At 42.4% G+C, this 27,462-nt stretch overlaps 1 protein-coding gene across 1 annotated transcript in view; it reads right to left on the bottom strand.

Moving 5' to 3' along the window:
• Positions 1 to 269: 269 nt before the first annotated feature.
• Positions 270 to 27,462, bottom strand: part of INTS9 (integrator complex subunit 9) — an 81,276-nt gene continuing 54,083 nt past the window's right edge. Inside the window, exons 10-17 of the mRNA XM_034421284.3 lie at positions 23,282 to 23,462; positions 21,781 to 21,841; positions 18,598 to 18,769; positions 15,476 to 15,600; positions 13,273 to 13,440; positions 3,709 to 3,807; positions 1,670 to 1,807; positions 270 to 968 (exon numbers count right to left, since the gene is read on the bottom strand). Of these exons, the coding sequence (XP_034277175.1) occupies positions 792 to 968; positions 1,670 to 1,807; positions 3,709 to 3,807; positions 13,273 to 13,440; positions 15,476 to 15,600; positions 18,598 to 18,769; positions 21,781 to 21,841; positions 23,282 to 23,462 (1,121 nt within the window). The 3' untranslated portion in view covers positions 270 to 791. The remainder of the gene's footprint in view (positions 969 to 1,669; positions 1,808 to 3,708; positions 3,808 to 13,272; positions 13,441 to 15,475; positions 15,601 to 18,597; positions 18,770 to 21,780; positions 21,842 to 23,281; positions 23,463 to 27,462) is intronic.

The following is a 27,462-nucleotide window of genomic DNA, read 5'->3' as shown; positions in this document are numbered from 1 at the left end:
GAACCCACCTCTGGTGGTGAACTCATACAAAGTTCCATTGCTCCCCGATCTGATAGATGATTGTCATCTCTTGTTTTAGTTCTGAGGAACAGTAGACAAATTAAGAGCATGCTTTCAAATCTGAGGTGAGGTTGGAGGAATTGGATATTTGTTCTATCATCGATGCTACTTCCATACATGTGAAAGCCCAATGCAGCTTCTGAATAATCTTCAGCTAAGAAGTAATTTCTTAGCTTTTTGTTTATCATGTATTTAAAATGAGCCCTCAGTTAAAACAAAGCAGGTCTGTATTTTATTCGGGTCTATATCAGGTCTGTATAAAGAACTTCAGTATTACAAAGTTTAAAAAATAAAATTAAACTTGAAACTAAATACATCTTTAACATCTATTTCTCCCCCAATTTTAGTAAAAAAAAAAAAAAAAAGGACAGATGACAGGAAAGGCTGTTCATAACTGTTCTGGATTCTGCTGCAGTTGTAATATAAGCCAAATCCCATCTTCTACGCTGCAGTTAATAAACAGAAGGGCATTTTTATAGCAAGGTATCTAGATAGAATTAATCGGGTCTCCTTAACTTTGGCTCCTATAAACAGTGGTTCTTATCATCTTCGTTTCAAGAGAGAGAATAGCACGCCTACCTGTTGAGTCACTCACAAATCAAAGGTGGGCAACTGCAGACATGGTTTTCAAGCTTGCTCCCCCACCTTGTAACCCCAAATCCTTGGTTTAGGCTTCTCTCTCTTCAGAAGGCTAAAGAGAGCAGGGCGTGTGAAGTTTGGCAGGATAAAGTCTAGAATTTCTGCAGGAATTTGAGGACCAGGTCCTGCAGCTTCACCCTAAGCGACTCGTCATTCTCACACATGATGTGCGTCGAATCTTCTTCAATGCGGATTAGAGTTTCCACATCCTGGAATAGCACCAGATGCCCTTTCGGGGTATCTTCCACTTTGATGTCGCTGAAGCCATGCTGTAGCCACCACGGACAAGAAGAAGAAGAAAAAAAAAAACAATCCGCCCCAAATAGGAGCTATTTAAAACCCTCCATCTGATAAGCATCTGGTTAATATTAGTCTGTGCCATATGTTGTTTAGGAATATGAATGATATCTTTACATATGTATTCAAAATAGACAAATCACCACATTTCTTCTTTTTCTTTGTCCTACTTGCTGCAATCCAACATTCAGTAGGCTCTTTCACAGCCTTCTCAATTTTGCATCCTTCAAGTGCGTTAGCAAAGAACTCCTCTATGTTTTTTTCCCCCCTGGTTGGCACATGGCCGGCTAGAGGATTTGGCACTTGCAGTCCAATATATCTGGAAGATGATACGGGTGGCACCAGACTGGCAAAGGCTGCTCTTATTTTTTTTTAAAGGAGCAAAACCCTGGGTAAGGCTATGTAAACGGATGTGGTTTGATGCTCAATGGCTCCTGCTCAATTATGTGGGACAAGGTAAGCAACAAACAAGTTAAAATTGCCTCTTTCTTTTAGAAATGAGGCTCAGAAAGGATAAGGTTAATAAACCATGACCTTTGTGGCTCTGTTGGAATTCTTAGGAGAACAGTGAAATAAATGCTTTAAAAATAAACGCTGATCAACAGGACCAGCTTCTTAGCATTAGATGCTTAGCCAATCGACCAGGTTTTTTTCTATTAGTATTCCCTTTTACCTTTTCCAGAGTCTGTACCAGTTGGTCTACTGGGATAGAGCCACTTAGGAGAGGTTTGGTAGGCTTGAGTTCTGGCACGTCATCCGTTACTCTCTTCCTCTTTTTGCCAGGCTGAGGCTGGGGAGGTTTTGGCGGGAGCTACCAATAAAAGAAGATTGGAGATGAAAAAGATAAAGAGCATGTATGCAGCTAAAGCTTTACATCAAAGCCTTCTACTAGTCTGCAAGCCTCAAGTGGCCTGGGAACAGATACCCTCAACTCTTCAGTCAATGCAGCCAATCAAGCATTGGGGAGTCAACTTCTTATGAATGGTCAAGCCATTTAATCAAGATAGCCGTGCCCATCATATATAACATATAGACGTCTTAAGGCATAAATATTTGTGGATCATATAAAAACAAGCAATGGGCAAGATATGGCCGATAGGCCATAGTTTGCCAACCCCTGGTCTAGGATATAAAATCTGTCTAGAGGTACATCAACAAAACTTCTGAATACTTGTTTGCAGAAGGGGGCTAGTGTTTTTTTTTTCTCTTTTTCTTTCATACATTAAATTATTTCCTTCTCCTTGCCTTCCTTTTGTTTTTCCTTCTATCCCGTTGCCTATCCTTACTCTTAATCCTCTCCACATCTTTCTGTCCAATCTCTGTTATCTATCTTTCAAAGAAGCATCCACTTAATTATTAATTTGTTTTAATTGAATATGAGCAATCCACTGCTTCATTATACACTACCATTGGTTTCAAGTATTGTCTAATCTATCAGTTTTGCCCAGACTTTTTTTTTTCTTTTTTGCACAATAGCAGTATAAGGCTTATATACCAGTGGTGGGTTCCTCCCGGTTCCGCCGAGCCGGTAGTGGTGACAATATGATGTCACTGAACCGGTTCTGCCCCCCCGCTTCCCCTCCCACATTATTCTTATCTTTTATTTAGCCTCACCCCCAATCTATTGCTGCCTCCTGAGTCCCAGCTGATCGGCTAGAGGGGAAAAAACTGTTTAAACTCTTGCCGTGGGGCTTCAAAGGGCCGCCCTACAGCTGATCAGTGTTAAAAGAAAACAAATGAGTAGACCGATGCCTGCAAAAATACATGAGTAGACCAGTGCCTGCAAAAATAAATGGGTAGACCAGTGCCTGCAAAAATAAATGGGTAGACCAGTGCCTGCAAAAATACATGAGTAGACTGGTACAGCTTTGCAAGCAGTTAACAGCCTGGAAGACCAGTACCTCCGCTAAATCCTAAAGAATTGTCACATGACCATCAAGCCATGCCCACAAAATAAGCCACGCCCACAGAACCGGTAGTAAAAAAAATTTAGAACCCACCCCTGTTATATACATATCTAAAAGCGAGCAGGTTTATCATGTAAATTGGAGACAGAGTTCCACAGCAATATAGTCGCTAAAGAAGTGGCTTGGGTGATCTAAAATAAAAAAGGAAGAGGGGTCAGACTTGCCTATCTTTCACTGGGAGATTTCCAAAAAGAATCCCAGGTGTTGGCTAGACTGGAAAATCAACAAATTTTCATGGGGGGTGGGGAGAACACTTTTCTAGAAAAACAAGATGAACATCAATCAAAATGATTAAAATAAAAAAAGCTAAAGGTTTCCCTGTCCAGTTGTGTCTGACTCTGAGGCCCGGTGCTCATCTCCGTTTCTTGGCCAAGGGAGCTGGCATTGTCCAAAGACAATTTCCAGGGTCATGTGGCCAGAATGGCTATATGCCAAAGGCACACAGAACACGGTTTCCTTCCCAGCAAAGTGTTACCTATTAATCTACGTGCATTTGCATGCTTTTGGACTGTTAGGTGGGCAGAAACTGAGGCAGGAATGGGAACTCACCCCATTGCACGGAGCTCGGGTCTCAAACCTGCGCTGTCAGCTCTCCAGATGACAAGCTCAGTGTCTTTAACCACTGGGCCATTACACCTCTTTGAACAAGGCAAATCGTGCCCCTATGAACTGGCAAATCTTTGGAATCCTCCACTTCCCCCCAGCTTTCATGCATGACTACCCCACGGTACTAGTCACATCATACCTGGAGCACATGCTTGTTGTCTTTAGTGTGCAAAACAGCACTAACAGTTGCCAAGGAAATACCTGGTTTCATCTCGGTGGGTACCAGTGAATCTGCAAGCTGAAGCAAAAGATGAGTTAAAAATAAGCCGGAGCATTTTCCTTGATGGAGAAAAAAAAGTTTAGCACAGCTGGCCTGGTAGTTTAGAAAGAAAAATTCTGAACATGAATACAATATGACCGTCTTTCCCAACACAATATCCTTCAAATGTTTGGAGTTACAATTGTCAACGTTCCCCAGCTAGCATAGCCAATTGCATCAGGTTTCTAAAATCACCTGTGATATGGTGAAAGTGGTCAGAAGGAATTTTTCTTTTCTTCCTCATAGTTTAGGACTTGGGCAATGGGTCAATAGAACTAATTAGCAGTTTTATATAATCAATATAAGCAGCTAAAGAGAAAGAGACCCTCATATCTATGAAACTAGTTAAATGTACAGTGATGACCACTGGTTCCGTTGGCCTTAAAAATATAGACTTTAATAGAATATGGGGCTTCCTAATTGGGACTTCTAGGCATCTCTGATGTAATAGAGGATCTTCAAGCTTGCAATAGATGGACATTATAGAATATATTAAATATATTTGCTATACTAAATTTAATTAATATATTAAACCTCCATGGTCAGAGGCAATATATCTGAAAATATTTCAGTAGGGTACCTATCTTCAGCCCTGTGCTCTTCAACACTTTTATAAATGATTTAGAGGAAATAAATAAATAAATGAGATGCTCAGTAAATGCACAAATTACACAAAGCTGTGGGTGTTGGTGGGATTGTTTATACTTTCAAAGAGACAGTGAAGATTCAAAAGGATCTTGATGGACTTGAATGTTGGGCCATATCCAACAAATTGCTCCAATGTAAAAAATGTTACACTTCATGCACTTTGGTAAGAAAAACTAGATCCACAAGTACAAAATAAGTAATAGTTGGCTTGGCAGTAGAACTTGTGAAATGGAACTGGCTGTCCTGGCAGATCACAGATGAAGCATGATCCAGTGGTGTGCTGCAAACTGCTAAAGAGCCAAATAAATCCTGGATTACATCAAAAGACTTATAATGTAGAGATCTAATCTAAAATGTGCTGGTCAGGCTGTCGCTAGAATATTGTGTCTAGTTTTTGTTTGCACAATACAAGAAGGATGTTGAGGATCTGGAAAGATTCAGAGAAGATCAACAAAAACACTGAAGGGCTTCAAAGCTAAATCCTATGAATTGGGTTAAAAGAACTGCGGCATGTTTAGCATGAAGAAGAGAAGGCTAAAGGGACACTTGATAGCTGTCTTCTAATATTTGAAGGACTGCCATAGGGGAGAAGGTGTGAATTTATTTTTGGTAGTGTCCAAGGGTAGAAAAAACCCCAATGGTGGAAACTTTATAGGAAAAGATCCAAATCTACAATAAAGAAGAACATCTTAACTATCAGAGCTATGAAGCCATGAAACAGTCTTTCCCGTGAGTTGTGGGTCCTTCATTACTAGAGTCCCAAAGGTGCTTTCTCAAGAGGCAACTGGACTTTCCCGTTTTTCTTTGAAGACATTTCTCATCCAGTTGCCTCTTGGAAAAGCACCTTTGGGACAATCATGATCCAGATGACCGAGAATCTCCCATGTTCATTACTAGAGGTTTTTAAACAAAGTCTGGATAACATTTGGGATTATTTGAGTATTCCTGCTCTGGGAAGGGAGTTAGACTGGAAGACCTTCCAATCTTTCCAACCCATGATTCTATAAAAAAAACCTTTGCTAGGGAGATGTTGTTGGTTTCCTGCTCCATTTGTGGATTTCCCAAGAGAAGATGGCTGGCCAAAGTGGGCACAAAGATGTTGAATTGAGACAGCCCCTTTCTGATCGAATTACTGCAACAAGCACATTGTTGGAACACCTGAATGACTAGGTTGGGGACTGAGCTTTCTGGAGAAAATCTGTGTGGCAATTTCAACTTGATAGTACATCAATCAAGCAATTCAGCTTCTCTTTCTAACCTTTTCGTTGAATCTATCTGAGTCTCCACTATTTACAGATTCCTGCAGCTACACCATGCATTACAAACCATATTAGTATTCAAACTATGTATCGGAAAAAATAAAAAACACCTTCCTGAGAGTATCATAAAAAAGGTGAAGGTCCTAAATAGCAGCTGTGATGACTGTCTTCAATAAAAATGTGATGTGCCTCAGGGCCTCCAACGCACTTACACCCCAATAAATAAATCTATTAACAGCCAGGAAAAATCCTCCCTAAAGCAAGGAGAGTAAAAGACAGTTGGCTTCTTGCTTTATTTTATTTATATGGGCTGAGTTTTATTTATATAAAATATAAATCCTTTCCTGGACCGAGATGACCTTCGCACAGTCACTCATGCCCTGGTTACTTCCCACTTGGATTACTGCAATTCCCTCTACATGGGCCTGCCCCTGAGATGTACCCGGAGACTCCAGCTGATCCAGAATGCAGCTGCACGGGTTGTTATGGGAGCCCCTCGTTACTCCCATATAACACCCCTCCTGCGTGAGCTGCACTGGTTACCAGTGGTTCTCTGGGTCCGCTTCAAGGTACTAGTCCTCACCTATAAGGCCCTTCATGACTTAGGTCCGGGATATTTGCATGACCTTCTCCTGCCTGCCTCTCACCGTCCTGTTCGCTCACATAGGGCCGCTCTCCTCAGGGTTCCGACAGCGAGCCAATGTCACCTTGCTGTGCCCAGGGGTAGGGCATTCTCTGTGGGTGCTCCCACCCTCTGGAATGATTAACCTACTGAGCTCCGGATGGCTCCTGATCTCCGTTCCTTCCGTCGGGACTTGAAGACTTGGCTTTTCAAACAAATAGTCTGAGACTGATTCCGGGCTTTATTATTTACTACTAATTAATTATTTGGATTAAATTATGATTTTATTGTACTTGTTTCTTAACTTGTGTTCGCCGCCCTGAGTCCTTCGGGAGAATGGCGGAGTATAAATACATGTAATAAATAAAATAAATATATATATATTAGATCAACAGATAGAAGGCAAATTTACTTTAGCTGCATGACTTTCTAAATAATCTTCACTTTCGCCATTCCTACACCTACCCAAAATGATACAGGGAGAAAGAGAACATGGGCCACTAAAATATGGACCTTGACAATATTGGCCTAGGCCCTAGGGCAGTGATGGGAAACCTATGGCACTGGTGCCAGAGGTGGCACGCAGCACCCTCTCTATGGGCACGTTAGCCGTCACCCCAGCTCAGCTCCACCGCGCATGTGTGTGCACCTCCCATGGGCCAGCTGGTCTTCGGGTCACTGCCGCGCATGCAGGGGGGGCGGGGTGCATGTGGGGGGCACATGTGCATGTACGGGGGTGGGGCACATGCATGGAGGGGCAGGGCACATGCAGGGTTCGTACGCATGCAGGGACGGGGCGCATGCAGGGGGCGCACATTGCATTTGGGGGTTCGCACGCACATGCGTGCATTCGCGCACACACGCTTTGGGCACTCGGTCCAGAAAAGATTCACCATCACTGCCCTAGGGGATTAGCGGCTTCAAGGCACTGCTTCCTTTTCTATGCCACGATGGAGTATGTTTAAGGAGCTGGACCAAAGCAAGGCCTAGAAGTTTTTTCTTGGCCACTGAAACTCACTGTATGACTTTGGGCGGATAACTCTCTCCTGGTCCAGCCTACCTCTCAATGGTTGTTCTGGAGAAAACTGGGAAGATGAAGAATTATATATGTTGCCTTGAGTTCCTGGATAAAAGATTGGATATACTGTATATCCACTCATAAATAAAAATAAGTAAGTAACCAACATTATAAAGGAGAATGTGTAGCTCAAGGTTGAAATGAGGGGTCCTTGGTACTCTTTGAGCTTGGTTGTTTTCTTGCAGATATTTCATTGTCCATTCATCAGTTGTTATCTAGTTTGGGTAATGAAACATCTGCAAGAAAACAACCAAGCTCAGAGAGCATCAAGGTCCCCACAATAACCAACTTTCTTCTGCCGCTAGCATTAGAAAGAAGTTTCCTGTTTTTAAGAATGAAAACAAGAAACCCAAGTTGACTAGAGCTCTCACCAATCATCTACTAGGCCAGTTAAGGCAGAAAACATCTGGGGCTACAAAATAACCTCTCCCTCACTACCAAGAGAATCGTCTTGAGATGACCCATTCTGCACCTTGGAAAAGCTTAGTGAACATGCCTCATTCCAGGTTCCAGAGACTCAAAGTGAACTCTGGGTCTCCTGAGGGATACAATTTCTTTTCCCCGGAGAGGACCTGCTGTGTTGGTAGTGAATGTTAAAGAGAAATGTAGGGAGAGAGGAGGAATGAAGAGGTCTTTCATGAAGGCAAATTGTCACCATCCAGTTCAGTGGATTCCGTCAGAAGCAGCTGAATCCAGTCTCAGGAAGTTTAGCAGGCATGATTACCCCCTTTGCTTTTATTACTGAAGCAGGAAGCATGGTGGGGAGGTTTTTAATTTAACAGCTTTTCATCCTGGATGTCATTAAAGCCATTTTGGTCTGTAACGAGCCTCAAGGGGTTTCTTGAAACATTTTAGAGACGAAGTTGGGAGCCACCTTCACCTATTTGCAGAATTCTCATAAACCCATAGAAGTTCATTTCCCAAGGACACATTTTAAAGGACTGATGTCAAAGAAGGCAGATCCAGAACTACAGACCACGTTAGAAGGCAAAGTGATCACAATCCGCCTTTAAATGATGGCACACTCACCAGGGCGCTTTCTGTCTTACTGCAGGGGCTCAATGCCGCTGCACTGTCATGTGTGGCAAATCCGGCATTACAGCCTTAGCCAGAAGCCTTTTTACTTCTTGTGAGCCATGCTGCTTTTATTGCAAGGTTAGGGGGCATTATATCCTCCAGAAATGGAAGTTATAATCCCTGGTCAGCTCTATTTGAAGACCGCACTAGGTGAACGGGAGCTAAGAGACAAATGAAGAACTCAAGTCAGGGGTGAAATTCAGCAGGTTCTGACAGGTTCTGGAGAACTGGTAGCGGAAATTTTGAGTAGTTTGGAGAACCGGCAAATACCACCTCTGGCTGGGCCCAGAGTAGGGTGGGAATGGAGATTTTGCAATATCCTTCTCCCAGGAGTGGGGAGGGAATGGGGATTTTGCAGTATCCTTCCCCTGGAGTGGGGTGGGAATGGAGATTTTGCAGTATCCTTCCCCTGCCATGCCCAAGCCACGCCCACCAAACCACACCATGCCCACCAAGCTACGTCCACAGAGCCGGTAGTAAAAAAATTTGAATTTCACCACTGACTCAAGTGTCCTCCAGCCAGCACAGATAATGACTGGGACTGCAAAGGTAGTATCAGGTGAACCTAGAGAAGCAAGGCTGGCATTCCCAGCTGCTGATTTCTTTGACGTTTGGGGTTTTTTTTAACAAAAAAAAAAGGTAGGTCTATGGTAAAAAAAGGTAATCTATGGTAGGTCTTTTTAACAAAAAAGACCTACCATAGATGTATTAACAAATCATGTACATTTAGCTTTTTTGGCAAAAAAAAACCCCAACGGATGAAAGAAACAGGTCTGTGAAGTCCTCCTGCTGAATATTTTGTCCTCATCACATATTTGGCTAGGTGGGGGGAGCTCCAGGGATGACAGAAATCACAAAGAACCTAGCACTGCAGGAGAGATTTTAAGAAAACTTGAGTGGGAAAGGGACAAAATTTGTTGGGTAATTGCTGTGCTTAAGTTCTAAACCGGGGGTCTTAAACTCGCGGCCTGTGGGCCGGATGCGTCACACGCTGGCCACGCCCACACCCAATTCAACGAAAGGGGAAAGAGTTGCGGTATGTCATGTGATGACGTGAGTTTGACACCCCTGATCTACGCAAATGAGAAATCGTCCTTGGATTTAACGCTCGAGATATTAGAATCTTTCAAGCAAATTTAAATCAAAAGATTTGAGAATTAAGTGCGTGAACACGAACCGCGATCCAGAGAAACCTAGCAGAATCCCTCTCTATGGGACAACTTTATTCAATATGCTGCCATCAACAACAATCACAATGCTCTATCTTAGCAGAATCTGATTAATATTCCCACTTTAAGAGCTCACTGAGACACTGCAACTGGCACAATCCTTTCCCCACTTAAAAGACACTCCTGGACTCCAGCTGCTGTTCAGGCTAATGGGCTCTTGGCATGCAAATCAGAGCTCCCTCTTCAATTGAATGGGGGCGTCTGGGGGTGGGCAGGAGGAATGGGGGAAGCCAGTATTTGTTCGGGAAGCAGCTTAATTGTACATGCCAGAGTGGCTTGTGGCTTTGTGCTGAGTTTTACATTCTATACTAAACGGTGATGTTTTGAGCTGCACTAAAGAGGGAGGTTCTTACCACTTTAGGTAGTTTCTTTCTAAAATGCTCGGCTTGCAATAGGTTTTTCCGTGTTTCAGAACAGAACGCATCCTTTTCTTTCAGGAGCACCTGTTGTATTTGAGGCTTTCAACAAGGCTGGATGCATGACTTGACCCCCCTATCACCAATGCACACCCCCAATGTATTGTTGCGCCCCACTGCTGTGAAAAACAAATTACACAGAGGAAGAGCTCCCTCTTCAGGCTTTGATGCGCTCAACTTATGGGAAGAAATGGACGCTAATTGGCAGATGGCGATGCCAGGCACCTGGGATGCAAGGATGGGGACCAAAACTGATTCTGACTGGCAGAAATGGGTACCAGAGGAACTGAAACTAGCACTTTGGGCTTTGGATCACAGTGAAACTACCTATGTTATAACACGTTTTATATTCTGCCCTTGAAAAACACACAGACACACAACCCAATAAGTGGTAATCAAGTCTTTGCAATCCAGAACAAGGTATCAATTCCACAGTGTACTAGTCTTGAAAATTTTCTTGCCTGCTCTCCCATTATTTCTGCTCAACTGATAGTTGAAGAAAAGACCACACGCTCGGGGTTTCAGTCTGATATCAAACAGAAATGTACATGGAAAATCCGATGGCCTGGACACAAAATCTAGGAAAGGCTTTGTTGCATCAGACAGAAGCCACTTGAGCTCAGTAGCATCTTCTTTCCAGCAGCACAGATAGAAGTTGGTTAGGAGGATAATAGCTCTCCTTTGTTTTGCCTCCCCAGTGTTCAATATCATGAAATGTAAGTTTCTAGGAGACTGACTGATTTAACCACGATGGAAAATGGAAGCATTTCTGAGAAATAATACTAGCCCCAAAGACATAGAGTAGAAACATCCAATTTTCAATACTTGAATATATAGCCCACAAACATTAGAAGTCTTTATCCCCTCCCTTTTGTAAAACAAAGCTGGATCAAATGAAAAAAAACCTACAATTATGTATCCCAAATAGGGTAGTCAGATGCCTATTCAGAATGAAATATAGAAGCCCCCCCTCTTGTCTATTCTGTTTGTTATTTTTCATGGACTATTGTTTTTATAATACACTGACAAATGTTATGCCCGTCACAGAATTTTCAATTTTTCCGAAATACACGTCTTCCATTTATACCAAATTATCAGTTCTCATTTATAAACTCCCATCTAATTCAAGTGTTATTTGATAAAAGGCATTGATCAATGTGGAACACTATATTATAGGACAACTACCATGTTTTCCCGAAAAGAAGACCCACCCAAAAAATAAGCCCTAGCCTGATTTTTTAGCATGCTCCTAAAAAATTTAGCAAGCCCTAACCCACCCATCCCAAAATAAGCCTGTTAAAGTTGACATCAGCTGGTGTGTGTGTGTATATGTGTGTGTGTGTCTGATCACTGGAAGGGGGTGTAATTGGAAGAATGGAATAGCACAATTAGCACATCATCAAACAAGACTTCAGACATGGCAATCAACTAACAAAGAAACACAAGAAGGATTCAAAAGAGCTTCAAACCAATCACTAGGAAATAATTTATTTACCCCAATTAGTTGTCCAAAATGGAGTTCTCATGCACAATAGCAAAGCTAATAGGAACCTTAAACAAAATATTGATATTTTCTATTTTCTTCCACCTCAATTAAAACTGGACAATGTGTTAAATATTTCTGTATATATCCTGTAAGAGAGAGGTCCTTTATTTTATTTTATTTTTTGGCTGGTAGCTATGCTTGGAATATTGACATTGTGCCTAGGTTGTGTAGCTGCCATAAAAAATGGGCTAGGCCATTGGTGGAATGATTAGCCATGATCATTTAGCTAGTCTCCAAACCAGGGGTTGGCAAGCTTAAACACTCAAAGAGCCACTTGGACCCGTTTCCTACAGAAAAAAAAAACACACCGGGAACCACAAAACCTGGGTGGGCGTGGCCAACTTGATGTCACTCACTCCCACCCAGTCACTCCCACCCAGTCACCCAGTCCCACCCAGCCACACCTACCCAGCCACAAAACCATTCTCTGTCTCTCTCCCCCCTCCCTATCTCCCCCTCTCTCCCCCCTCTTTCTGTATCTTTGTGTCTGTCCCTCTTCCTATCTTCCGCTCTGTCCCTCCCCCCCGTGTCTCTCTCCCTCTGTATCTCTCTCTCTCCCTCTCTTCCCCTCTCTCACCTGCTCTCTGTGTATCACTCTGTATGTGTCTCTATGTCTCTCTCTCTCTCTGTATGTGTGTGTGTGTGTGTGTGTGTGTGTGTGTGTGTGTGTGTGTGTGTGTGTGTGTCTCCCCCCTCCCTTCAGCCGACTGTCTTTCTCCTTCCCCACTTCTCTTGTAACTCCCTGTCTGGGAGCAAAGTGCAGCAAAGGCCCGTGCGGGGTGGGCAGTTGCTCACTTCAGGAGGATCTTAACAGGACACGGCTTCTCTCCTGTACTAATGCTCCGGTCATCGCCTTACCATGTCATCGCCCACCCCCGGCAGTTCTTTAGCCGAGCGCAGAGGGAGAGAGAGAGAACACGCATGTGTCTTTCCTGAGGGAGTAATTTCAACTGTGTTGAGGCAGCCTTTGCTTCCTGCCGCTTCGGGCTGGAGTCCAAAAAAGAAATGAGGGGCGGGGCCAACCAGTGATGGGACAAAGAGCTGCATCAGAGGACCCAAAAAGCTGCTTGTGGCTCTGGAGCCGTGGGTTGCTGACCCCTGCTCCAAACAAACCATCCCGGTGGGAATGGTCATTGTAAGGGCAGCAAGAAAATTACCCAAAGGCACATTGGTGCATGTAGCCAACACACTGGTAATCTCAAGGTGGAATCTGTTACAAAACTAAGTCGGAGCACTGATGCAAGTAACCCAATTTTGCTTACTAGAACTGAAAGGTTCTAGAAAGTTTGCTAGAAGAGAAAGACATACAACAGACTTTTCCCCCCTGCAAAATATGACCTCATTTCAGCAACATCAATAGCAACAGCTATTGGTCTTTGTTCTCAAGAAAATCTGAACAAAACGTATCTGTGTCTTGCTGACACCAGTTACAGTATGTCAATCAACAACATCTTGGTGCTCTATTCATGCACTTCACCCATTGCTTCAAGGCCTTTCACTCCCCCTCCCCAAACAATCCTGAAGAGCTCTCTTATCAGTCCCTTCATGAGCCCACCTTTCATTCCTCACCTCTGGGGTGATTTCAATCTTCTCATAGCGGCGTTTGAATGGAAGAGTTAGCACCTCTGCTCTACGGTAGGACATGGGTGGAGGCAAGCAGTCAACCATCAAATCTGTGCGATGGGATTGGGTTGGAGGAGGCTGAGTATATTGCTCAGGACAAACCACATGGAGAGGCTGTTAAGAAAACAAGGAAAGCACTCCTGAGATTTTCAGTAAGATACAGTGCAGTTTCAAAGTGTGAAAAAAAGTTTTTCACACACTTTTTTCAAGATAAATTAATTAAGAGTATATGCTAACTCCCAATGACTCCATATACAGTTTATATACTGTATGTAGAAGGAGGTGTTATTTCCAAGGCTTTGCCTAATAAAACTTACAGAAACTAAAAAATAGCATGTCAGGGAGAAAATGTCCAGACCAGTCTGTTTTCTGCTTGGAAAGGAATGAAATAAAATAATAAAATAGGACATATTTCCCCCCTTCCATCACCACCCCCTCAAAACTCCAGCCTACAAATTCAAGGTACATTCAACCATTACAGGACCATAAGCCAAGACCTGAGTCTTGTGACAGAAAAGCTATTCTGGGAAGATCTGCAGATGGGTGAATTTCAAATCACAGAGTTTTTCACCTTACGGGGCCATTACTGAGAATTCTTGGAGGGAATGTCCATGAATCTGGAGAATGCCTTGCTTGGGGAAAACTAGAAAAAGTTGATTATACTGAAAAACTGAAAGAAATGGTAGCTTGTCTCAAGATTTCAGATCAGTTCATGTAAGGTTTATATTACAGTTAAACTTGAAGTACACCATTGGGTAATGCAAATGTAAATATATTGTAAACACTTATATTGTCACACCATTACACAAATGATACCAAAATTACATCATTTAGATAATGATGTCATCACACAAATAACATAAATGGATACCAATCATACCATTATGCAACTTCCAACTGAATTTTGTCCATTGTATGTGGCTCCCGTTGAGCTGAGATGTGGAAAACTGGGGTTTTATTGTACTACTACAGCTCTGGTAAGACACTATGCTTTAAGGAATATAATATTTGAAAGGTGCAGCTGTCTCACAGTGACCTGCTAAATTCTGGGGGGGCCCTGAGGACTATACTTTAACATGATGATGCTAAGTGGGTGAGAACAAGTCATACAGACATGACAGCAGTATTCCAATATCTCAGGGGCTGCCACAAAGAAGAGGGAGTCAAGCTATTCTCCAAAGCACCTGAGGGCAGGACAAGAAGCAATGGGTGGAAACTAATCAAGGAGAGAAGCAACTTAGAACTAAGGAGAAATTTCCTGACAGTTAGAACAATTAATCAATGGAACAACTTGCCTCCAGAAGTTGTGAAGGCTCCAACACTGGAAGTTTCTAAGAAGATGATAGATAACCATTTGTCTGAAGTGGTGTAGGGCTTCCTGCCTAAGCAGGAGGGTTGGACTAGAAGACCTCCAAGGTCCCTTCCAACTCTGTTATTCTGTTTTTTCTTTATGGTTGGGTTTTTTTCCAATTGCTGTTAAAATTATTTTAGAACTTACCATGTCCCATATGTTCCTCATCTCAAAACGGCAATCAGCCACATGGTTGATTTTGGACAATTGCACTGACAAACATAAATGACAAGGAGCCCTAGAGGGCTGGAAAAATGGGGTCAGGGCAACCTAGATTGGAGGTTGGAATGTTTTCTGCTTTTGTAATACAAGTCTGTATTATAGGAGGACGAATGTCAGTTACATGCTCAACAAAACTTCACATAATGCAGTCTGGCAAAAATCCAGTTTCTAAAAAGATATTAGCCTCTTTGGAAGTCTTCAAATATAGTTAATAATAATGTTTTGGGATTTTCTTCAGTGAGCAATAAATTGACATAAAGAATATTTCTAGGCACATCTGCAAAAGCAGAGGTTTTCATTAAAATGATGTTAAAATTAAAATGATGAAAGCAACCCTGGACCATTGCAACATAAACTCTACCACAAGAACACATTTACAAAAGGGATGGAATTTGTGTCCTGGTGGTGTGGCACTGCTTTCATCATTTCTCCAATGCTTGAACCCTTCCCCTTCGCCCTCCACAGGTGCCTCAGTTCTATCATATATAGCAGAATAAATTTTGGGGGGCACCTATACTTGGGTTAAGTATAATTTGGACTTGCAGTAAGCAAATTAAGATGAGTAAATTTGATTACCTGTACTTCTTTGAGTAGTTTGGACACCTGGATAAAATTCAGCCTGGTGTCTATAGGACAATAGATGCACTTCATGGCCAGTGGCTGGTAGGGGGCCAATGCATCCAGGTAAGAGAAGTCAGGCTCTGTAAACAGGAGAGGGAAGAGGGAGAAAGAAAGAAAGAAAGAAACCTAGTGTTTAATATTATGCCAAAACTTTGTCAAACCACACACTCCTCTATAGGACTAGGGACTTTGATTTAAACCAGAAAACAGGGACTATATGGCTTGGGGATATCTTAATGATCAAGATTTCAAATCCTGAGACAAAGAGGATGCGTAGAATAAACAAAGGCAAGGCAAATAAAGAGGAGTATAAGAATCAATTTTGTGTAGTAGCTAAAGGCACTGAGCTACACGGCAGGAGACAGTGAGTACTAATTCCACTTTATGCCTGAAGCTAGTTGGGTGATTTAGGGCCAGTCAATCTCATTCAACATAGGAAGAAGACAAGGGCAACCCTCTTCTGAAAACGTTGTTAAGAAAATTCAGTGTGGGTCACCAGGAATCAAGTTTGACTCAAAGATACCCAAAAGAAAAAGAGGGCTGGTGACAGGGCTTATGCATTCATGGAAAAGGAGAAAGTGTTGGCATTACTCAAAGCCTTTGTTGATCTAAACAGTCAAATTCTGACAACTGAATACAGATGCACGAGGGAATAAACCACATTGATACCGAGCTTCCCTGGACTGGATGGTTGTGCCTGCTAGCATCAGTTTTCTTTCCCACAATGCCCCAGAGCAATGTTATAGCAGGATCTTTGGAGAAATTTACATTTAGAGATTCCTGCATATTTGCTCAGGGATTTTACTACCACCTTCTTTATTATGAATCTGTCAACTCTCCAACACATTATTTTAAGTAATTTAATTTTCCCTTCTTCGCACCCATCATAGGCTCCTGATTTGAATGAAATCACTTTGACAGAAGAATTCAACAGGGGAAAGCTTTAGCCAAGACGCATCTACCGTGTTTCCCCAAAATAAAACCCAACAGGAAAGTAAGCCTTAGTATGATTTTTCAGGATGTTCGTAATATAAGACCTACCCCCAAAATAAGCTCTGGTTAAGATCATCAGCTAGACCAGTGATGACGAACCTTTTAGTCACCGAGTGCCTAAACTGGAAGGCGTGCGTGCACATGCGGGCACACACAAGCACCAGAAACCCAACGAGCAGCTGGCTGGCGCACATGCGTGCCTTAGAAACTTGACGACCAGCTGGCCAGCATGCATGCACACATCGGAAACCCAACGACCAGCTGGCTGAGCTGGGGTGACAGCATGCATGTCCACAGAGACAGCTCTGCGTGCACCTCTGGCACGCGTGCCATAGGTTCGCCATCACGGAGCTAGACAGACGTATTCAGTACCGTCTTTCCCCGAAAATAAGATCTAACTGGGAAATAAGCCCTAATGCATCTTTTGGAGCAAAAATTAATATATATAACGACCCAGTCTTATTTTCAGGGAAACACAGGTACCTCCCAACATTTTCAAACAAAGTTCAGAAGCAGTACAACTATTCCCATTAAGAATTAAAGTTTCTTGTCATCTGGCTTTTACAACAGCTTTGTTAATTGAAGTTGCCATCTGATCCATAATTCTTCTACAACATGGTGCCTTCCAGATATTTTGGATTACAATTCCCATCATCCATATGGGAAGAGGCAAGGTGAGGAAAGTTATTGGATGGACTGATTCTCAGGCAATTCCCACCAAATTTTTGGGACCTAATTCTGAGTAGCCACAAATAGGATTGTCCCATAATAGTTGGGCCTGAAAATTGGATTATCATCAGATTTATATATTAAATCTACTTCCACCGCAGTGCTTCTCTAAAAAGTAAGGAGCTGTATAACACTATAAAAACAGAGCTTCTACTGTATCTTCAAATTTAACATAAATAAATAAAAAGGTGCTCTTATTCAAGGACTTCAAGGGAAGAGATATCTAGTTCAGTTTATCTCTATCTGTTGACATCCCTCAACATCACATAATGAATCACAATTCCCATTACCAACACATCATACGAAAGATACCACGGTAGGGTATCTAGTTATTTTCAGATAATCAATAGAAAATTATAACAATTAGTCTCATGTAGAACGACAGTAGCAATTCATCTAGAAGAATTATCACTTCTTTCCTATTGGAAATTTAATCAAGAGGCAATGGCAAGAGGTCGAGGGTGGGGGGATGGACAGACAAGGAAACTATGTCTTGCATTTAATTAAATTTTCTATTAAACCAGAGTCAGATTTGAAATAGTTCATTCTGCAACACGGAAATTGAATTTAAAAGGAAGTACTCTTTAAACAGTTCCCTATCTTTGAAAGAAAACGTTGATACAATAGACAGCAATATTTCTTCATAGCTTTCCAACGTATAAATAGAAAGTTGTGGGCTTCAGCCCAACATATTTTTCCGAAGTTACTTTAGCAGCCCTGTTTCAACTTCAGTATTAAGTTACGTAAACTGAAGTAGGAAGTCTTTTCTCTGCGTTATAGCAAAAACCTAAAGTCCTGTGGGAAAATCCAGAATGGCCAGGCTGTCTGGGACAGTTCCCACATATCTAGACGTAACTAGACAAGATATTTTAAGTAAAGCAGAAAAAAACAATTTCTGAGAACCCACGTAGGACATTTAACTGGCTAATGTTGAACTCCAAGTGCTGGACTGATTTATTTTGGGTCTCATTCAGCAAACCTGCTTTTTCTTGAACACACTGTCACAAAACATGATTTGTGGGTCTGCCCGTGGAGATGGTTCTAAAGTGTCGCTTTCAGCCAGAAGGATGCCAACATTTTAATTAGTTGTTCAAACTTGATCAATTTCAGAAGAACTTTATTAGCTACTCATTTCCCTTTCAGGCCCAATTAAAACTGCTGCTCTTTATTTTTAAGGCCCCATTTACTTTCCATAATGATAAAATGTCTGTGGAAAACCATATTGGTTTTTATTGGAAGTGAAGTCTCTGTGGGCTTGGTAAAAAGATGATGCATACAGTCTGTGAATTACTTACCCAGGTCCACACGTTAGAAATACAGCTCTGTTTTGCTATTAATTATATTCGAAACCATACCTGTAAATATAACGGTGTTGAGACTGGATTTCCCCCACAGTTCCATGAAATGCACCACATCGCCAAACCGAAGCGAGGGATGACCAGTGAACACCACACAAGGCTGCTTGAAGTCATTACTAAAATCTCCATGGATGCTGGGGTAATGCTTCAGTTTGTTTGACTGGATGAGCTGGTATTCAGAAGGAGGAAGATGGTTATTTGCCTTTTTCAGTGGCTGTTGAACTGGCTCTACACTAGTGGTGAAATCTGAACCGATTTACTACCGATTTGCTGATGGCGCTTGTGCCAAATGCGCACTGTGTGCGTGCGCAGTGCGCACAAAAAGGAGGCTTGGGAAAGTAAGTAGAACAGCGCACCAGGGGGGTAATCAACTGTGGCGCGTGTGGGAACCTTTTAAAAAACTTTTTAAAAGAATTTTTTTACTACTGGCTCGGGCAAATAGGTAATAAAAAATGCTTTAAAAAAGTAAAAAAAAGATTTCGAAGATTGTGCGGCACAGCTGTGATTGTCGGGGCCTATTTTTTTACTTTTTTAAAGCATTTTTTTACTACCTATTCACCCAAGTCAATAGTAAAAAAAATGCTAAAAAAGTAAAAAAAAAAAGTTCAGACGATCGCGTGTCGCTCAGCTGATTGTCGGAACTTTTTTTTTTTCATTTTTTATTACTAGTTTGGCGAACCAGTAGCATTTTTTACTACCGGTTCGAGTGAACCACCCCGAACCGGTAGCATTTCACCCCTGCTCTCCACCCTCCAGCCTCTGTTCCCAGAGGATTAAAAATGGAATTTGGTTCTGCTTCTCAGTTTTCCAGCTAAGACCATGTGGTTGTAATGTCTGATCTTACAAGATTTAGTTTATAAATAAAGTAACATAGCATGTAAAGGTAAGGGTTCCCCTCGCACATATGTGCTAGTCGTTCCCGACTCTAGGAGGCGGTGCTCATCTTCATTTCAAAGCCAAAGAGCCAATGCTGTCCGAAGACGTCTCCGTGGTCTTGTGGCCGGCATGACTAAACACCAAAGGCGCACAGAACGCTGTTACCTTCCCACCAAAGGTGGCCCTTATTTTTCTACTTGCATTTTTTTTTACGTGCTTTCGAACTGCTAGGTTGGCAGAAGCTGGGACAAGTAACAGGAGCTCATCCCGTTACGCGGCACTAGGCATTCAAACTGCTGAACTGCCGACCTTTCGATCAACAAGCTCAGCATCTTAGCCACTGAGCCACCGTGTCCCCAATAACATAGCAATATTGTAAGCTATACACTCCGTGGCTCCCATACAGAGAAAGAAAGTGCAGCTCCCAAGTCAAATATGGTTCTTGTCTTCTGAGCATTTCTTCCAGCAATGAAACCTGGAGGGTCAGCAGGCAATTGTAGGAGATGAATAAATTCCTTTGTAAGAATTTCACCTCTAGAGAGCAGAGATAAAGGGCTCTGTAAGCAGGTCTTGCCACAGCCCAAAAATGTGGGGCTTTTGCCTTGGTGTGGCTAATGGATTATTTTCCTTGACAAGAACGACTTAATAATAATCCATTAAATAAATGTGTGCAGACTTTTGAAAAGATATTCAATTTCTTCTTGTTTCCTATTGATGGCAGGAAAAGAAGCTGCTTCAAGGATACCTTTTACACTATATTGACCAAAATCTCCAGGGGCTGGAGATGGAAAAACAAAAACTCAAAACAAAAACCAAATACATTTTCTAAGCTTAAAGTGCAGCATTCAAAACAAGGGCATTCTCCAACTGCTTTCTTTTTCTTTCATATAAAGTGAATGCAGTTTGGAAGGTCAATAAATACAGGTGTAAACTGCAGAAATCTATGAGGCTACTCTTTAAAAAAAAAGAGGGAACATATTGCGTTGATTTGAATTGGCAATTCCAAGCCAGTCTTCTCCCAGTTTCACAACTGGTAAAGAAGGAGCTGTAGTGGACCTTTCTGTTGCTCCCCTCTGGGAGGAGGTGTCAAAGTATTTCTAGCAGGACTTCCACATTCTGTATCAGCTTTGTTCCCTATGCCACCTGTCTGGTAAACTCGCAAGATTTGTTTCTCTCGCCATGTCCATGTGTACATCCAAACTAAACTGTGTTGTTTCTCCATGTCATATAATATATGTAGGTATATGCATAATTACGTATGTATATATTTAGTCATGTTTATGTAGTGTATATTAGAGATGGAGACCCTTTGAGAGCTGTATGCAACAAAATTTCATTTTAATGTATGCCGAATATCTACATTCAAAGTGACAATAAAGTTATTCTAAGTCTAAGTCTAACAAAATGAAATGACATTAGCTTTCCATAGCTTTAGACTTAAAAACGACACCCACTTCAGCCACATCTGGAATGCAGAAACCACTGAATAAGTCCTCATTAATGAACATCCACTCATTTGTCCCAGAAAACCACCATGGGAAAGTTACATTGTTCTAAATTACTTATAAGTTGGGCTTAAGAGTTAGGGGGTCTTCTTTTTATAAAACATAAAACCCACAGAATAGAAAAGGGCCAGTCATCAAATCTCCTCTTCAATGCAGAAATCCAAACTCACAACACCTGGGCTGCCTGCCTCAACTCAACCATAATTCCAAGAAAAAGCAGCCACAGGAATTATCTGGGTCTGCAGACCATGAAGGATTACAGTTAGCCAATGGAAGCAAGACTAAGCTATATCTGGACTGCACTTGGTCTCTGAATGATATGCCAGGGATGCAGTCTAAGAAATAGGGGTGGCCAGGACAAAAATGAAACTTAATTAAAATTAAATTAAAACTAAATAGCTTAACAAGCTTATGTATGCACTCCCTTTCTGTCATCTAAGTTCACAACTAATCAATAATTTTGCAGTTGGAGGGGGGGTCACAGCCCTAGGATCAGTGGTGGGTTGCCCCTGGTTCGCACCGGTTCTATAGAACCGGTAGTAAAACCGGCGGGAGACCCCGCCCACTGACCCTGATGTCATGAAAATGCTTCTGCGCTTGCACAGAAGAGCATGTGAGCGCGTGCACGAGCAAAGTGAGCACACGTGTGCGGCCCTGTTGCGAACTGGTAGTAAAGTTAAGTAGAACCCACCCCTGCCTAGGATCCAATAGTCCTGTTCAGCTAAAGAGAATATCTCTATCCTTTCTCATTTTAAATGAATGAAATGGAAGCTCTGCACATTTAGGGAAACCAACTTACCTCTGCATGAGGAAAGGGAGGTTCTGGTAGGTATACTTTTGTCTGCTTGTTGTGACATAACCTAAAGTTGAAAGGAGAGAGCAAAACAATCCAGAATTATATGCCTGTCTGATCACACATAGCAAGTAACTGCTGCCACCTACTGCCCAGCTCTTCAGCCAAAGTTTGGTGGCAGCAACAGCAAAATAGTTAAATAAATCTGGAACCTTCTCTAGGATCCCATTGGAATAGAGGCACAACAAGACATCTGGGGGTGCTTTGAAAACTGACAATGTAATCACAGTATATCCCTTGATGGGCATCGGTCCTGGACATTTATGTCATAATAAACCAGTATGTCTTGAAGGGATTAAAATGACTCTTTGGGGTTTTTTTCCTGTATCAGACTCAGATGCTTCCCCTTCTGTTGATTATTTATAGAGAAAGTGCAGCTATAGAAGAAAGAGACACCAGCTACTATGGTTTGGGGAAAGAATTTCTGGGAGCAATCTGGTTGACTACCAGTTCACTAACTGGCTTTCGTTCAGGAATCTCATGGATCAAAAATCAAGAGGATGATTGTTGAAATAGCACTGACATAGTTTTGAATCCATCGCATGGATTATATGTGAATAATAAATAAGGCACCCAGCATTTTTCTACAACCATTGGCTCAGAAAAATATGAAATACTTCTGAATGTACAGAACAAGAGTGGACAACCTACTGCCTGGGTTGCTCCCTTTTATAGGTTTCTAAAGTCACTGGAATAGGTGGGCTCAAACTTTTGGATGAAGGCAGTGGTGAGATTCAAATAATTTAACAACTGGTTTATTTATTTATTTATTTATTTTGATTTATATGCCGCCTTTCTCCGGAGACTCAGGACGGCTTACAGTGCGTTAAGCAATAGCCTTCATACTTTTGTATATTTTTATACAAAGTCAGCTTATTGCCCCCACAAACCGGGTCCTCATTTTACCTACCTTAGAAAGGATGGAAGGCTGAGTCAACCTTGAGCCTGGTGAGAATTGAAATCGCAGTAATTGCAGGCAGTTGGAAGCTAAATACTACCTTTAACAGTAGCATTAGTCTGCTGCGCCACATCAGGGTTCTCTGCCCTAATGACCAGCTGGGTGGGCGTGGCCATGGTGGGCATGGCCAGGGGGTGTGACAGGCAGCACTCGCCTCCTGCACTTACCTGGGAGCCAAAAGGGGGCGCGTGGGGACTCCTGGAAGGGGCGAGGCAGGAAGGGGTGGAGCCAGCCAGCAATTTAACTACCGATTCGCCCAAACCAGCCCAAACCAGCTGAATCCAACCATTGGATGAAGGATGTTTAAGGACAAAACCCTAAAGGCTTAAAACTCCATTTCATGACCCCCCCCCCCCAAAAAAGAGCCTTGAATACCTCCTCCCCAGGCCAGAGTGATTTTTCCCATTTCTCAGAAACATATTAAAAAATGAAGTGCCCCGCCAAAGTCTTGAATCTCTTTGCTGATAAACAGAAGCCGCTGTCACCTACCATTCAGCGAAGATCTGGGAAAACTCAAGAGAGCTGTTTGCCACAGGTGAAATGAAATAGAAGAGGATGTTGGAAAGTCCGGCGGAATCAATGTACTGATAGAGACACTCCAAAAGATCGTAGATCACTCCAGAGGGGTAGCAAGGGACCAGCACGTTCCCTCCATTTCGAACTGTAAGAGCTTAACAAAGGCACAAGGCAATAAAAAATAATAATAAGATATATAGTTCCAATAGTGTCCAATGAAGAAAACTCACAAACATGGCAAAATGGAGGCAGCTGTCCCTGTGGTTCCTCCTCAACATGAAGATACTGAAGTATATTGTTTCTGAACACAGGGGTTTCATAAATTGGCTATAAAGCAAACAAGCATTGACAGACTCCCCTGAATTTGGAAAAAGACAGTTATGTCCACAGTTATTAAGTTCACATATTTTCCATGCATTGTGCAAAGTTCTCTCTTTTCTGGGAACAGAACCAGCGCTTCATGCTGGTCCATTTCATTAATAATACTAGAGTTCTGCATTTATTCATTTTTTGGCTTTATATATTAGTAATCCTGAAAACTGCATTTTTCCCATTTTTTCCCAGATGTTTTCAGAAGGCTTTTATGCCTACACCCCACTTCTATATTCTATGCATGGCTACTCCCAAGATTTCAAGTCTGCATAAACTAAGGTTATCTCTTTGTTTATTAGTTAATTAAAGCATCTACTTTTTCTCTTCAAAACAAAGGTTTTCTTGGAGAACTCACAATAAAAACTGAGAATCTAACTACAAAAGTAACAAACAACCCCCACCCCCCATTTTTCCTGTAAAAGGTGTAGAAAACAGTATAACTAATGCAGTTGGTTAATAAAAACAAAATTATAAATCAGGTGTTGCTGACTTTTGGGGCCACTGGGAACATAAAAGAATTTTGAGAGTATGTTATAGACATATTATGGCTGTCATGAGAGGCAGGATCAGACATAAAATACCCCATGGCGGGTATATTTCCAGAGAAAGCAATAGGCAATTATTTTCATTTTTCAGGATGGCTCCAATATAAATAAAAATTGTGCTTGAGGTTTGATGGTCTTGCTTTGTAGTTTGCTAGTTTCTCATTTGCTTTTTTCTAACTAAGAAGATTTTTAAAAATAGAATCAAGTGGGTTCATGGATCCCCCCACATGCCTATGGAAAGGCTTTTGATTATGGCAGCTCTTGTGGGCATTATACAAGCGTACTCAAGATTGTAAGTCAAAATATATAAAAGATCTGGGAAAAATAGTTTTAACATGGGACTATTTCTTTGCTTAGGGAAATTCTGAGTTATAGGCGGCAGCCTTCTCAGTGAAAAATCTTCTGGCTTTAGAGAAAGTGAACCTATCCAAGATTCTCCAGGACAGGGTGGGTATATAAGAGGTCTTCCTATTCCAATTTAGACTTGCTGCAATAATAATTCCTTTCTAAGTGTTGGTGCATTTTTGCTTCCACATCTATTCTTTGGCTTGAACTTCTGGCTTCATCCTTGTCTCTGTCTCTGGTTTATTTCTTAGGTAAGACTTACTGTTTTGCCTTTGATTTTTAGTTCCAACCTCCAGACTGACTGCAGATTATTGCCATGTCCAAGCCTGACATTGTTTGCTATGAGGCATTTTTGCATACAACTTGATTTTTGGCAAAAATGACATATCGTATTTTTCGGAGTATAAGATGTACTCCCCCCCCCAAAAAAAGTGAGTGAAAATTTCAGTGAGTCTTTATACAGTGAATGTTACGGTGGGGGGGAGGGCCGATCAGCTGTTCTAGAATAGGCCACGGTGGTGAACGTGCCACGCTGGCGGCAAACAGGCGGTGGAGAATGGGCCATGGCGATAAACAGGCTGCGGCGAATGGGCTGGGGCAGTGGCAAACGGGCCACAGCGAACGGGCAGTGGCAGCGACCGGACCTCAGCAAAGGGGCCACAGTGAATGGGCTGCGGTGAACGGGCCACAGCAAATGGGGTGCAGCGATAACGGGCTGCAGTGGCAGCGAATGAGCCAGGGTCAGCGGGCCGCACTGAACGGGCACTGCCACCAGATGCACAGCGGCAAATGGGCCACGGCAAACGGGCTGCAGCGAACGAGCCAGATGAATACTGGATGGAGGCTGGGAGGCCGAGGCAGATTTTTTTTTCTTGTTTCCTCCCCAAAAAAGCTAGGTGCATCTTATAGTCTGGAGTGTCTTATACTTCCAAAAATATGGTAAATCATGGCGATGTGACCGTAGGATGCTGCAAACGGTAAATGTGGGCTGGTTACCAAGCACTTGAAATGTGGTTACATTACTGGGAGGGGGCTGTCCGAACTTTGGAATGTTTTTTTGGGTGCCCATTGTAACTTCAAGCAGTTGCTAAGCAACTGGTTGTAAGTTAAGGACTAGTTGTATGTAGCATCATGTGTGACCATTCATATAGCAATTCACGTAAGAGTTTTAGGAATTACATGTCTGGGCTGCAAAATCCAAATGGCCACTAGGTGGCAAATTAATCATCTGGAGATGTTTTCAGTCTAGTTGTAAGTAAAGAAATTGTGTATGTGTATCTGTGTACTGGCAATGCCATCACATAACTTAATGCAAGAATCTCAAATTTTTGGCTGGTGCACTGCACATTTGGAAGCCTCTAAATCTGTTTCTATGGCTTCAAAAACACTTTATAGGAACTAAGGAAATGCCCAGCAACAGCAGATGCAAAACACTACATAGACACAGAGGTTAAGCCATGAGAAGCACTCCAGGAGCTAGAATGAAATGTGATGGTGCCTCAACTCAACTCAACTCAACCCAACCCCAGAGCTCTCCTGGTCAGCCAGGCCACATAGTCAGGATCTAAAATCTCTTAAATTTAAAAATCCTTGCCTGATCCCGTGCTCCATGGTACAGGTTTTCAGATGGCCCTGGACTCTCTGGCCAATGGGAGAGAGGAACATGGAATAATGTTGGCCTTGGAAGTCTTTTTGTCCAACCCCCTTCTAAAGCAGGAGACCCTATAACAGGGGTATCAAACTCGATTTCATTGAGGGCATCAGGGTTGTGTTTGACTTCAGGGGGCTGGGGTGGGCGTGGCCAGGGTGGGTGTGGCCAGCTTGACGTCACTCGTGTCAGGGGCGCCTATGGTGGCCTGAGCGCTCTGCCAGTGAAAATGTGCTGCCAAGCTCTGTTTTCAAATGCGACAGCGTCCTGCAATCCTCTGCCAGCCAAAATGGAGCTCGGGAGGGCTGTGTATGGCCCTCTCAAGCTCCGTTTTCACTGGCAGAGGCACCATGGGCCAGTCCTTTGCTGTTTCCAGAGCGGCTCTGGGCCTTGAATTTGACACCCCTGCCCTATAACATTCCAGACAAATGGTTGTCCAATCTGTTGATGGAGCACCAACAACTTCCGGAGGTAAACCGTTCCATTGATTAATTATTCTTATTATTAGGAAAGTTCTCCTTAGTTCTAGGTTGGATCTCTCTTTAATGATCTTTCTGTCAGGTTCCAATTAATGTACCCATCACAAATCGAATTCCAAGGCATTTCAGTTCCTCAAAGAATAAATTTATTTAGATACATCATCTTGGCATGAACTGGTGGAAAGCCAGTACTGAAAGGTTCTGGGCTTTCCACCCCAGAAACTTTTCATTTCTCATTTTTCCAAAACAATATGTCACATTGTACAGTCGTGACAAGAGCTGGTTGCTTGGCGACGTCTCTCCTCCTCCTCTGGCCAGCCAACCATTGGAATGTATCTGACTCATATGTTGTTTTGGCTGAAGACCTCTGCTCTCCCCCTTCTGCTCCAACCAGTGTCAACCTGAATTCACGTGAGCATAATCCATGATAGAACAACCCCGCAGCCTGGTCAGATTCAGGCTTGATACTTTCACCTTTACTTCTTGTCCTGCTCTCAGGTACTTTGGAGAATAGGTTGACCACCTTTTCTCTGTGACAGGCCTCAAGTACCGGAAGACTGCTATCTTATCACACTTTTCAATAGACTAGACATACCTAAGGCTTGGACAGGGAAAATGGGATGAGATCCCGGGACTGCTTGAGAGATACACAGGAAATAACTTAAAGAGCTGCTTTCTACTGGGAAAGTCAGCAAGCAAGCAAAATCTCTACACTAGGAAACGGGAACCAGCCAGGGTGAAAATAGGAGGAAGCAAATAAGAACA

This window comes from Pantherophis guttatus, chromosome 1, assembly GCF_059756535.1.
Source record: "Pantherophis guttatus breed Tessera chromosome 1, ASM5975653v1, whole genome shotgun sequence".
Taxonomy (NCBI): domain Eukaryota; kingdom Metazoa; phylum Chordata; class Lepidosauria; order Squamata; family Colubridae; genus Pantherophis; species Pantherophis guttatus.
The sequence above is the reverse complement of the archived record's forward strand: the minus strand, read 5'-3'. Positions and strand labels throughout refer to the sequence as shown.